Here is a 12,694-nt window from a genome sequence, read left to right on the forward strand (position 1 = left end):
CTAAATGAGCTCCACTAGAGACGGACATTAACGCATCAATCATTTTTATACATTATTCTGCATAACGAGTACTTTACTTTGAGTAATTTAAGTACATTTTGATACTTTTGTACTTTTACTATATACTGTATATATAAAGTGCAGACTTTACTGCATGTACTCAGATACTTTGTGTACTTCCTGTTTCCAGACAGAAAACCAGAAGAAGAAGAAAACCAAACGTGTGAAATGATCTTCAGGTTCATCAGACGGTCGTCACTGAACGATGAACCACAGAGAGGAAATACTGAGCCAAGAGAATCTTCTGCTTTTTAACTGACGCTTAAACTCAAACACAACTCAACTCTGAGACAAAACATCAAACAGAAGGTCACATGAAGAGGAAACATGACGTTTATTTACACGTGTGTGTGTGTGTGTGTGTGTGTGTGTGTGTGTGTGTGTGTGTGTGTGTGTGTGTGTGTGTGTGTGTGTGTGTGTGTGTGTGTGTGTGTGTGTGTGTGTGTGTGTGCAGATAAGTACATGAATAAACATTGCTTCGCACATGAAGTCTTTATTAGTAGGAACCAATGAGCCTCAGACAGGAAGTCAGACGGTATTGAGAGACGGACCGTCATGACGTTTGGGGATTTGTTGACGTGAAGAGAAAAGAAGGTTTAAAAAAAGGAAAAATAAATACAGTCAGCGTGTAACTGAATAAAAACAAGTTAACAAAATAAAGTTCATGAGGTTGTCTCTTATTGTGAAGGAACTTCCTGGTTAGAGGCGGATGATGTAGGAGTCGGAGTGGGTGACGTAGCGAACCCACCGCTGAGACGGACCCGGCTGGACCGGAGACAGGCGGAGGAACCGGATCTGAAGACCCGTGACGGTGAGCTGAGGAAGCTCAAAGACCAGACCCACCGGACCCACCTCCAACATGGAGGACGGGCTCAGACCTGAGACCTCCAGCTGAGAGGAAGAGGGAGGAAGAAGAGGTAAAGGAGGAGGAAGAGAAGGAGGTGGAAGAGGAGAAGTTGTCATCTTAAAATGTTGTCTTCTATCAACAAACTGAACTCACAGAAATAAAGCAAATGTTTTCATTTCTGCATAAAATAAATCACGTCAACATCTGTTGAACCACAAAGCACAGCTCAAATACAATGATGTGTGTGTGTGTGTGTGTGTGTGTGTGTGTGTGTGTGTTCACCTTGAACAGAGCAGACAGTTGTGTTCCTCCAGGGAAACGAGGGATCGTCCAGTCGATGGCTCTGTTCTGAGGCTTGAGCTCAGAGCTCTGATCAGGACTGCTGAGCTCCTGAGACAGACTGAACACACACACACACACACACACACACACACACACACACACAATTACACTTCTTCAACAGTGTCAGACAGCTAAAGTGACCACTGAGGAGGTCAGAGGTCACTGGAGGGTGAAGCAGAAAAGCTTCCAGAAGTGATGATGATGATGATGATAAACAGGTGATTTGATAGATAATCCAACAGAGTGAACCTCAGACTAATGACACAGTGTACTGTTAACCATCAGAGTGTAAATAAAGTGTACTGTTAACCATCAGAGTGTAAATAAAGTTTACTGTTAACCATCAGAGTGTAAATAAAGTGTACTGTTAACCATCAGAGTGTAAATAAAGTGTACTGTTAACCATCAGAGTGTAAATAAAGTTTACTGTTTACCATCAGAGTGTAAATAAAGTGTACTGTTAACCATCAGAGTGTAAATAAAGTTTACTGTTAACCATCAGAGTGTAAATAAAGTTTACTGTTAACCATCAGAGTGTAAATAAAGTTTACTGTTAACCATCAGAGTGTAAATAAAGTTTACTGTTAACCATCAGAGTGTAAATAAAGTTTACTGTTAACCATCAGAGTGTAAATAAAGTTAAACAACCAATCAGAGGAGAGCTAGTAGCGTTAGCAGCACCGCTAACGGCTAACCAACGAGGTTCACTTCAGTGACATCATGATGCCTTCAGGCTCTGCTCAGTGAACATGAGGACTGGCTGAAGCTACATTATAACGTTATCATGATGTGTTCACGTGTAGTCTGTAAAATGTAGTGTTGGTGATGAACATGAATAAATCCAGTAGTTTGAAGATGTCTGAACGTTGATCTTTCGTTCGAGTGTTTATCTTCTTCATAGATGTTTATAACGTATAGTACATTATAGTGACTGTGATGAGATCAGCTGATGGTCAAACAGTGACTCTAGAATAACCTTCTGTTTCTACTGTGATAAAGTTAACTCCAGTTGTTCTAGGATGCTTTTATTGTGAAACTCAGAAACAGGAAGCGGTTCCTGTTTAAATCTAAACGTCCAGCTGATTTCTTCTCTTCTTCTTCTTCATCTGTTGTTCAGAGGATCTTTTGTCTCATTGAACACACTTTGTTCTCCTCTACTAAACTAAACATCTCCCAGTAAAGAGGATTTAAAGAGACAGTACGCGGCTCTTCACCCCGACTCCTGTTTGCATGACTTTAAATAACAAATGAGGAGCGCCTCCGGCTGCTCTCCTACTTTGTTAATGTCGTTTGCTATTTAAAAACGTTCCTGAACAAGACACGCGTTGATTTAAATGAACTCTGGTGACTTCCTGTCTTGTGTTCACAGCGACGGAAAAAAACAAACGTCACATTCAAATAGAAGCTGAAGAGCAAACATGTGATTTGAATGAGAAGCGCCTCACCTCACAGAGCCTTTAGGGACCGGGATGGTGGCACAGACGTTGATGGCAGCGCTGTGAAAACAACGACATCATCGACATCATCATCATCATCATCATCATCATCATCATCATCATCATCATCATCAGGAATATTAACATCGTGTCACCTGGAAACAGGAATGTTTTTTGTTCTTTTTAGTCGTGGGAAGTACATATAAGTACTTTGTATATTAGAGTATTTCCATTCTATGGTACTTTCTACTTCTACTCCAGAGAAGTATTTGATACGTTTTACTGCAATACTTTTCTCTGACAGCTTTAGTTGCTTCTCAGATGAAGATGAAAACCTGCTTAGACGTATAAAATACTGAACATTGTCAACGAGTAAACCAGTGATTCTCTTCTTCTCTTCCATTGGTCATCTCATGACCCCTCAGATGTGTCTGGTGACCCTCTGGAGGGCCCCGGCCCCTATGTTGGGCCACACTACACTGAACTAAGAGACAGCTGCAACAGCAACATCATGTACTAGTACTACGATGTAATGATAGTACTTGTGGTACTGAAATAAAAACGCACCTCTTTGGTGGCAGATCACAGCGAAGCTTCAGGTACATCAGCAGCCTGCAGAACAACAATAGAGTAAAAGTACACAAGTATCGTCAGCAAAACGTAGTACAAGTATTTGTTGTGCAGACGGATCATAACATCTTAATGTTGTAGCTTCTTGTATTTGGTGTACTTGCTCTTTACTTGACATTTAAATGAAATAAAAACCGAAGAGAAGCTTAAGATTTTATATCTCGTTTTCTTACCCGTTTATAGTCATGATGCTAAGCTAAGCTAACTTTCTGCTGGCTGTGGCTCTATATTTAAAGGACAGACGTGACTTTGGTTATTAAACCAGTCAGAGTATTTTCACAAGAAGTCAAACTATCAACAGAGTCTCAGAGTCTCAGAGTCTCAGAGTCTCAGGGACTTTAGGACTGGGCTCTGGGTCTGTGGGGGTCTCACCTCCCCCCGCTGTCTCTCTCAATGGTTGGGAACAGGCGGAAGGGGGGCGCTGAGGGTAGGTCGTCACTCAGCTGGTATTGCATCACTGTTTGCTGCGACAGGAAGAAGAAGAAGAAGAAGAGTCGTGTCTCAGATGTCTGAGCGTCCTTGAACTCACCAACAAGGACAGTTTTCATCACCAGACAAAACAACTTAAAAAGCTGTGAATTGTTCACAATCAGTGAATGAATACCATGAAAGCAGAGTCTGAACCTGGTGGATTATGTTCATTAGTGAAGTGGTTTGTAATTAAAGTGCTGGAACATTTAGGAATCTGTGAAAGAGGCTTAGTGAGACTTTCACCACATTTAAGCTCCGCAGAAAGAAAACAAAGCGTTTAGTTTCATGAGAGACGTTTAGTTTTGTGAGATTTTAAGCATTTTATTTAGTCAAATAAATCTAATTCAGAAGGTTTAATGTTTAGTTTTTCTGCATAAGGCTAAAAAAAAAACCTCCCCAAAAGTCCTGAAAGCCAAACGTCCTATTTAGTGTTGTTGCTGTGAACGCACCACGTATTTATATAAACGAGGGTACACGTCAGGGATTCATGATCAAAACAAACTAACAGTTAGTTCTACAGATTAAAGCTCCGGTTAATCTTCAGAAACATGTTCGTTCTATTTGTTAAAATTCTTTCTTCATCCCGACAGAAAGAAATAAAGTAAAAGATCCGAAAGGAAGAGAGAAAACATCTCGTTTCTGCTGAAGCAGCGTTTTAATGAGCCGACCAATCACAGGACGGACTAACCCGCCTGCTCGTCTTCTCATTCCTCCTCACCAGAGCTTCCACCAGCTGTTCTCCTAACAGCTGTAATTACTAACAGCAGCCATGTTGTTTGTTTACGTTCCTGATGTTGGTTTTGGGGGCGTGTCTTTAGAGACATCAGTGATGAAGACTTCCTCTCTTTAGACCGACTGCTGATAAATACTTTAAAACCCTTTAAAACACTGAACACAACCACACTTCACAACATCCCGACGGGCTGGAACCAATAACCAGACGGATAATGAACCAATCAAAAGGCAGCGTTGGCACCTCTCCCTGACTCGGACAGAGTCGGAGGATCCGGTTGCTGTCGAACTCGTCCAATCGGACGGCCTGATGGAAGCTGCACTCGTCAACACGGACCGCTGCACCGTAACCTGAAGAAGAAACAACTTCCTGAACACGACACACACACACACACAACAAGAGCAATGTGAAGTACAAGAGTGTGTGTGTGTGTGTGTGTGTGTGTGTGTTACCTCTGAGCTGTGACTTCCCGATGCTGAACTCTTCGTTCAGACCGATTCTCATCTCTGTTGAGGAAGAAGACGTGTCAGTGTGCTGCGTCATGTTTCTGTACTTGCGAGGACAAAGTGAGTAAAAACCCTCACAGAGTCTCAAACTCACCCGAGCAGCTCGGCATGTAACACTTGACTTTGATTTCTCCCTCGACGTCGGCCTTCATCAGAACTCCCTGCAGAACAAAACCAGGCGAGTTGATCTTTACACCTTTAAATGTGTTGATTCAATGTTTCCAGTCAGCGGGACGTCACTCACGTTGGAGCCGATGACGACCGACATCCTCTCGATCACGTCCACAAATATCTCACTCTTCCCACCCTGGAAAAACAACACATGTACAGAAAACACTTTGTTCCAGGAAGTCTGCAGTCGACCTGGGACCCGACTATTTACTGGAACATGTCAGTTATTTTATCCAACTCAGCCCTGTGAAAATACAAACTCAAACTGCTCATTAATAACTGATAACTGACGTCATTATTGAGTACAATCGAGGTGATCGACTGACCAAACCTGGACTTTCATCTGTAACTAAATAAAATATATACACACACACACACACACACACACACACACACACACACAGTCAGATTTAAACATGTTCTTTGATCAGAGGTCTGTTCAGTTTAAATCAACGGGCTCGTTGTTTCCTGTTTGCTCTTTTTTCGGCTCTGAAAATGTGGAATACTGATTAAAATAAAACAATAAAACCACCACGCTGGAATATAAACGTTTTAAGCTGCTCCTGTTCATGTTTCTAAAGACAAAACAATACTTTGGAAACTGGAAAACGTCCAGCGGTTCACAGACTGGATGACGAATGTTTCCAGACCGGCAGGAAGCCTTTAGTGCTGGATGTTTGATTTAAAACTCAAGTATTTAAGTGTGTCTGTCGTGTGTCATCGTGTTCTTCTTCTTCAGATGTATAAACACACATCAACTGGTATTTATAATGACTGTTCAGATCAGCCGACACTGTGTTTTATCTCTGATATGAGACACACGGAACATTTTAGGTTGTTTTTTCTTTGCTAGACAACTTTCTGTAAAACATCAATAAAAGGATCATTTATAAACATCATTTTAAATGATTAATGACTCTTTTATTTACATTTGAGCATCACCTTCCTGTTGGGAGAACATCCAGTTAAACTTTGTTTTCCATGTTGAATGTGTGTATGTACCTGCTCTCTGCTGGACTGGATGGGTCTGGTGGCTGCAGAGCTCGGAGCCACTTTACTCTGCTGAGTCTCTGCTCCAAACTGCAGACAAACAACAACAACAACAACAATAAAGAGGCTGAACCCTGAACAGAAACACACATTAAATCAAATACAATTTGAATTAAGTTAATGTACATGAAATATGCAGCAGTATTTTACACAAAGCTCCATATAAACATTAAATATGTGTTTATTATTGTTATTAATGAAGGCCCACAGGATAATGCACATAATAAAATATATGATTGTTGAGAAATACTGTACGTTAATAAGCTTTTAAAGTGTCTTAATAATAATAACACCTGCAGACAGCTACCTTATAGTGCTCATAAGGTAGCTTCATTTATGAAGCGTTTGTTTATTTCTTTTAAAGCTAAACAGGGTGAATTCAAATAAAAGGTTATTTATTTCTATTGGTTTGATGGTTCAGAGTCTCAGTGCTGTGGACAGAAACTAATGAAGGCAGAAACCTCAGTGACCTCTGCTGTTGTTGTAGATATTTGTGTTGTTGTTGTTGTTGTTGTTGTTGACATACCAAGCCGACGTTACTGAGGTCAAACAGGCTGAACGGCCTGGAGGAGACGGCTTCAGTCTGGATGAAGTTCTTCAGTACGTCAGAGGACGTCGTCTGGATGTAACCATAGTCCTGAAAGACAGAGTTTAAAGCTTCATTAATAAACTCTACATGTTATTTTATTACAACTTGATGGACTCCAGCAGCTTCACTCACCACGACCTCGTCCAGCAGCTCATAGATGAGGGCAAAGTTCATCTGCACCGACTTCTCCGACAGGCTGCCACAGTAATCTTTAACCAGAGCGGAGAACCTGAGAACAGACGACGTTCACATGTAAAGTACAGACGACCACCGCGGTCACGCTTCTAGTATCACAACCCGATTATTTGACTACGAGCAGCGCTCTTTGTGTTGGTTCTGTCGCCCCCTGTGGACTAAGGTGGTAGTGACTCCCTTTAGAAAACCTCTCATTCTACTGCAGCAGGTCTGACCGGCTGAACCTCTCAGTCCTGGTTCTCCTGGAGGAAGGAAGAAGAAGAGGAGGAAGAGGAGGATTCACCCCCTAAAGCCTCAAACCCTGAACCCTCGAGGACTCAGTGAGGTCACCTGGTGAGTGTGTGAGTGTTCACTGTCAGCTTCAATGAGAAAATCTACTATTTGATGAATAAATGAATAAATATCTGACTTCATGTTGATTATTATTATTATTATTAATGTTTCTGTGTACATGTAATACTCCGGGCTGCTCACACTGGTCCGTCCTCTTTGTTGCGTCCGCTGGTCGTTAGAGGTTTGAACTCACCTGTTGAGAAACTCGATGACGGTGAAGGGGGAGGAGTCAGCGGTTGTCGTGGCGACCCAGTAGAGTCCTCCCTGCCTGACGTGGATGAAGTGAAGATCTCTGTGCGTCTGAGGAAGACAACACACGTCGTCACACGTCTTCTCATTCCTTTTGTGTTACTTTAAAGCACTCTGAGCGTCATGTCTACACACACACAAGCTATATTATGATCATTATCACCATGACGACCGGAGGCTGGTCTCCGGTCAGCGCTGTGACCTTCTCGTAGAAAACACCGACGACATCACTTCCTGCTTCTCCACGGACTGATGAGGACGTTAAGATATTTACAACAAACACAAACATAAAGCATTATCTGAGAACAAAGTGATGATAATATGATAATATGTTATAATGATAATATGTTATATGTTATAATGATAATGTATTTGGGCTCAGTCTCAGGATACAGTCTTTATAGATGAGGTGGTCGCCCTGTGAGGACAAGATGAAGACCTGAGAGATCATCCTGAGACAGAGAGAGAGAGACACAGAGAGACAGAGAGAGAGAGACAGAGAGAGAGAGAGAGAGAGAGAGCAAATTAGACAGAGACAAGTCTGATTTCATAAAGCCGAATTCGTCACAAGTTAATGCGTTAAAGAAATATAGTTAATTGTTTTTACACGCACGTCAGATGTAAAAACGAGTAAAGTTAAGTTAAATGCAGTGACATTGTGAGGTTCGTGTTAGACTATTAGCCTAAATGAATGCTAACTGATAGCTGTAGCGTTACTCACCTGCAGATTGTTGTCTGTAACTTACTTTAACTATTTGTTACTAAGCCATGAACAGAAATAAAAGTGATTTTACTAATGATAACGGTAGCTAACAGTAGCCAGGCTAGCGTTAGCACATTAAAGTTAGCCTACTTTACGTTACATTTCTAAGAATTCACAGGAGACCCGTGGATGTTAAACTGGTCAAATAAACCAGTTCAGTGAAGCATTTACAGCATTCACAGCTTCACTGAAGCTCAGCGTAAGCGTCTAAAGTGAGCTGCCCGGCTCTCAACTGACGGACTTGTTTACAAACCGGGTCAAGAAGATGGCGGATGACGTCACAGCGCCACCTGCTGGACGGGCGGCGACCCTCCATATTAAATAATAAAATACATATACAGGACTGTCTCAGAAAATTAGAATATTGTGATAAAGTTCTTTATTTTGTGTAATGCAATTAAAAAAACAAAAATGTCATGCATTCTGGATTCATTACAAATCAACTGAAATATTGCAAGCCTTTTATTCTTTTAATATTGCTGATTATGGCTTACAGCTTAAGAAAACTCAAATATCCTATCTCTAAATATTAGAATATCATGAAAAAGTATACTAGTAGGGTATTCAACTAATCACTTGAATCGTCTAATTAACTCGAAACACCTGCAAGGGTTTCCTGAGCCTTGAAAAACACTCAGCTTGGTTCAGTAAACTAAATCACACGTATGGGGATTATCACAATATTCTAATTTTCTGAGACAGTCCTGTATATTAATGTGAAATAACTCTAATGGCCCTCTAATAAAAACACATGTTTTAATAAACATTCACAACAATATTAATTTAATGCTAAATGTTTACACTAAAAATGTGTGCCTTATAAATATTCTGTCTGTGTATAATATTTGAGTTATTGTGGATTTTGTACACTTTTTACTTATTTTATATTCTTTATTGCTTTATTATTATTATTATAATTTCATAATTATTGTTATTACTTATTTATAATACTATAATACTACTAGCTTGTAGTTAAGTCATCCGAACAGCAGGCGGCTGTAGAGGCGGGAAATCACCCGGAAGTGGATCAAATCACTCGAGAGAGAATTCCTGCATCGGTTTATATCCCGTGTAACCCACTGAGTTACTTCACCATGAAGTAAGTAAACATTTTCACATTAATAAAGTTATTTTGGTGTAATTCATGCTGTGATCTGTCCTCTGATGCACGCTCATCCGTTAGCCACTGCTAACAGCTAACTAGCATCGTTGCTAAACAGACTTAGCTGCATGCTTGTGGCACAGGACCCTGAAGAACAATTGACATTTTTCATTCGTACAACATAAAGTCTAACGTTATAATAATCATTCAGAAGCAGTTTATTAAATCGACACAAAGAAAACAGTTAACATGTTCAATAAATCCACGTTTCTCTGCGTGTTTTCAAGGCTGTGACGTACCACGTTTGGTGAAGGGCTGTTTTTGTTTCTATTATTGTTTTTATTTCTATTATTCGAGTTCGGTTCATTTGCCGAATTCAACGTCCACGTCACGTGTGAAATGTAAAATTGGACAAAGTTTGAATGGAGTCTGGCTGAAGGTTTGTTCTCACGAGAAGCTTCCTGTTAAACATGATGCTGCGAGGACTGAAAGTAATCACATTACCCTCACGTTACATATACATATACACACTTATGTTAATATCATATACCTCTAGTCTACTGTAAGTATCACTTCACTCTGTTGTACTTATACTGTGTATTACTCTGCTTGTTGTACATCTGGTTAGATGCTAAACTGCATTTCACAGTTTCAGTACCTGTACTATAAAGTTGATACTTTATATATTACTTTATATAACTTTTTTATATATAACTATATATATATATATATATAACTATAAAGTATATATATATATATATATATATATATATATATATATATATATCTGTACTCTGTGCAATGACAATAAAGCCAAAATATAAACCTGAGAATGGTGCGTTCAGGTGCAGATTAAAAAGTGTTGAATCTGTGTTTTTCAGTCCACTGACGAAGGTGAAGCTGATCAACGAGCTGAACGAGAGGGAAGCCCACCTCGGGGTCAAAGAGTCCGTCTCCTGGCACACCGAGTACAGAGACAGCGCCTGGGTGTTTGTGGGTGAGACGGGTGTTTGTGGGGGAGACGGGTGTTTGTGGGTGAGACGGGTGTTTGTGGGTGAGACGGGTGTTTGTGGGTGAGACGGTTGTTTGTGGGAGAGACGGGTGTTTGTGGGTGAGACGGGTGTTTGTGGGAGAGACGGGTGTTTGTGGGAGAGACGGGTGTTTGTGGGAGAGACGGGTGTTTGTGGGTGAGACGGGTGTTTGTGGGTGAGACGGGTGTCTGTCTCTCTGGATGATCGTCTCCTCGTTTCCTTGCAGGAGGATTTCCATACGAGCTGACTGAAGGCGACATCATCTGCGTCTTCTCTCAGTACGTGGTTCCTGCTCTCTGCTCTCTTCACTCGCCTGCAGACAGAACAACCTGAATCCAGCTGTGTGTGTTTGTCCTCGTCAGGTACGGAGAGATCGTCAACATCAACCTGGTCCGAGACAAGAAGACGGGGAAGTCCAAAGGGTTCTGCTTCATCTGCTTTGAGGACCAGCGCAGCACCGTCCTGGTGGTGGACAACCTGAACGGCATCAAGGTGACCAGATACAACATGTATGCTAAGCTAGGCTAGCTGTTTCAAGTTGTTAAGCTAAGCTAGGCTAGCTGTTTCCCTGTGTTTCAAGTCTTTACGCAAAGCTAGGCTAGCTGTTTCAAGTTGTTAAGCTAAGCTAGGCTAGCTGTTTCCCTGTGTTTCAAGTCTTTACGCAAAGCTAGGCTAACAGTTTCCCCTCAGTCACAATGCTAAGCAAAGCCAGGCAAGCTGTTTCCCTATGTTTACAATCTTTACGCTAAGCTAGGCTAGCTGTTTCCAGTTTTTAAGCTAAGTGACACTAGCTGCTTACCTGTCTTTCCAGTCTTTATGCTAAGCTAGGCTAACAGTTTCCAGTCTTTACAGTAAGTTATGCCACGATAGCTGTTTCCATCCGCTTACAGTCTTTATGCTAAGCTAGGCTAACAGTTTCCAGTCTTTACAGTAAGTTATGCCACGATAGCTGTTTCCATCCGTTTACAGTCTTTATGCTAAACTAAGCCAGTTTAGCCGTTTCCCTTAGATTCCAGTCTTTATGCTAAGCTAGGCTAGCTGTTTCCTGTGTTTATGCTAAGCTAAGAGAGAGCGATACCCGGTCAGTGTGAACGTCTGAGATCTATATATATATATATATACATGTATATGTACACACACACACACAGTGATTATAAAGAGAACGTGAGCAGATGTTAACAGGAAGTAAACATCTGGATAATGAACCGTGGTGCGTTCGCTGTCAGATTAAAGGTCGGACGATCCGCGTGGACCACGTCAAAGACTACCGCCCCCCCAAAGACGGCGAGGACATGGATGACATCACCAAACAGCTGAGGGAGCAGGGCTGTGCCCCCAAAACCCAGCAGCACCCCCCCTCCCCCTCCTCCTCCTCTTCCTCAGAGGAAGAGGAGCAGTACGACATCCCCGTGAAGAAGCCCAAAAAAGGTGAGGTCACTTCCTGTTCATCTCCATACAAACAAATCATTACGGGATGGATTTTTATTTCTCTCTCTCTCTTCTCAGACAAGAAAGAGAAGAAGAAAAAGAAGAAAGACAAGAAGGAAAAGAAGAAGAAGGAGAAAGAAAGAGCGGGTCGGGCGCTGCACTCCTCCTCTTCCTCACCGCCGCCTCTTCATCCTCCTGATGTCAGAGTCAAAGAGGAGAAGGAGGACGTCGCCTACGACAAGTACCACCAGAGGGGGGCGCCACCAGGAGGGAGAGGGAACGAGGAGAGGAGGAGGGAAGGAGACAGGAGGGAGGGAGAGGGAGACAGGAGGAAGGAGAGGGAGACAGAGAGGGAGAGGGAGGGAGACAGGAGGATGGAGAGGGAGACAGAGGGAGAGGGAGACAGGAGGATGGAGAGGGAGACAGAGAGGGAAGGAGACAGGAGGAAGGAGACAGACAGGGAAGGAGACAGGAGGAAGGAGACAGACAGGGACTATGAGAGAAAAAGAGAGTTTGACCACGATAGAGACGACAATAGAAGAAGAGAGACAGACAGGGAGAGAGAGGAAGACAGGAGGAGGAACCGAGACAGAAGAAGAGAGAGACAGTGATGGGACAGACAGACGTCACAGTCTCAGAACAAGATGGCCGCCGAAGAGAAACAAGTTTGTTTTTACCTTATTTTTTTTTTGGTCTAAATTAGTTTTTTTTTTTTAATAAAACATAAAAATGTCTTCATGAAGAGTCTTTTTCGTCAC

At 41.9% G+C, this 12,694-nt stretch overlaps 2 protein-coding genes across 2 annotated transcripts; one reads left to right on the top strand and one right to left on the bottom strand.

Moving 5' to 3' along the window:
- Nucleotides 1-217: 217 nt before the first annotated feature.
- ap4m1 (adaptor related protein complex 4 subunit mu 1) lies at nt 218-8,569 on the bottom strand. The gene is made up of 16 exons (XM_079171634.1): nt 8,334-8,569; nt 8,006-8,064; nt 7,776-7,861; nt 7,557-7,663; nt 6,968-7,064; nt 6,773-6,883; nt 6,199-6,276; nt 5,270-5,332; nt 5,120-5,186; nt 4,972-5,025; nt 4,763-4,869; nt 3,688-3,779; nt 3,253-3,297; nt 2,695-2,745; nt 1,190-1,307; nt 218-951 (listed from the first exon to the last, which is right to left on the bottom strand). The coding sequence occupies exons 2-16, from the start codon at nt 8,061-8,063 to the stop codon at nt 760-762; spliced, it is 1,326 nt and encodes a 441-aa protein (XP_079027760.1). The 5' UTR covers nt 8,064; nt 8,334-8,569; the 3' UTR covers nt 218-759.
- An 845-nt stretch (nt 8,570-9,414) lies between these two features.
- Nucleotides 9,415-12,670, top strand: rbmx2 (RNA binding motif protein X-linked 2). Its single transcript, XM_079171989.1, has 6 exons — nt 9,415-9,474; nt 10,359-10,474; nt 10,735-10,786; nt 10,871-11,000; nt 11,735-11,936; nt 12,015-12,670. Exons 1-6 carry the CDS (start codon nt 9,470-9,472, stop codon nt 12,545-12,547), a joined length of 1,038 nt encoding a protein of 345 aa, XP_079028115.1. The 5' UTR covers nt 9,415-9,469; the 3' UTR covers nt 12,548-12,670.
- Nucleotides 12,671-12,694: the final 24 nt, after the last annotated feature.

This window comes from Pholis gunnellus, assembly GCF_910591455.1.
Source record: "Pholis gunnellus genome assembly, chromosome: 13".
NCBI classification, from domain to species: Eukaryota; Metazoa; Chordata; class Actinopteri; order Perciformes; family Pholidae; genus Pholis; species Pholis gunnellus.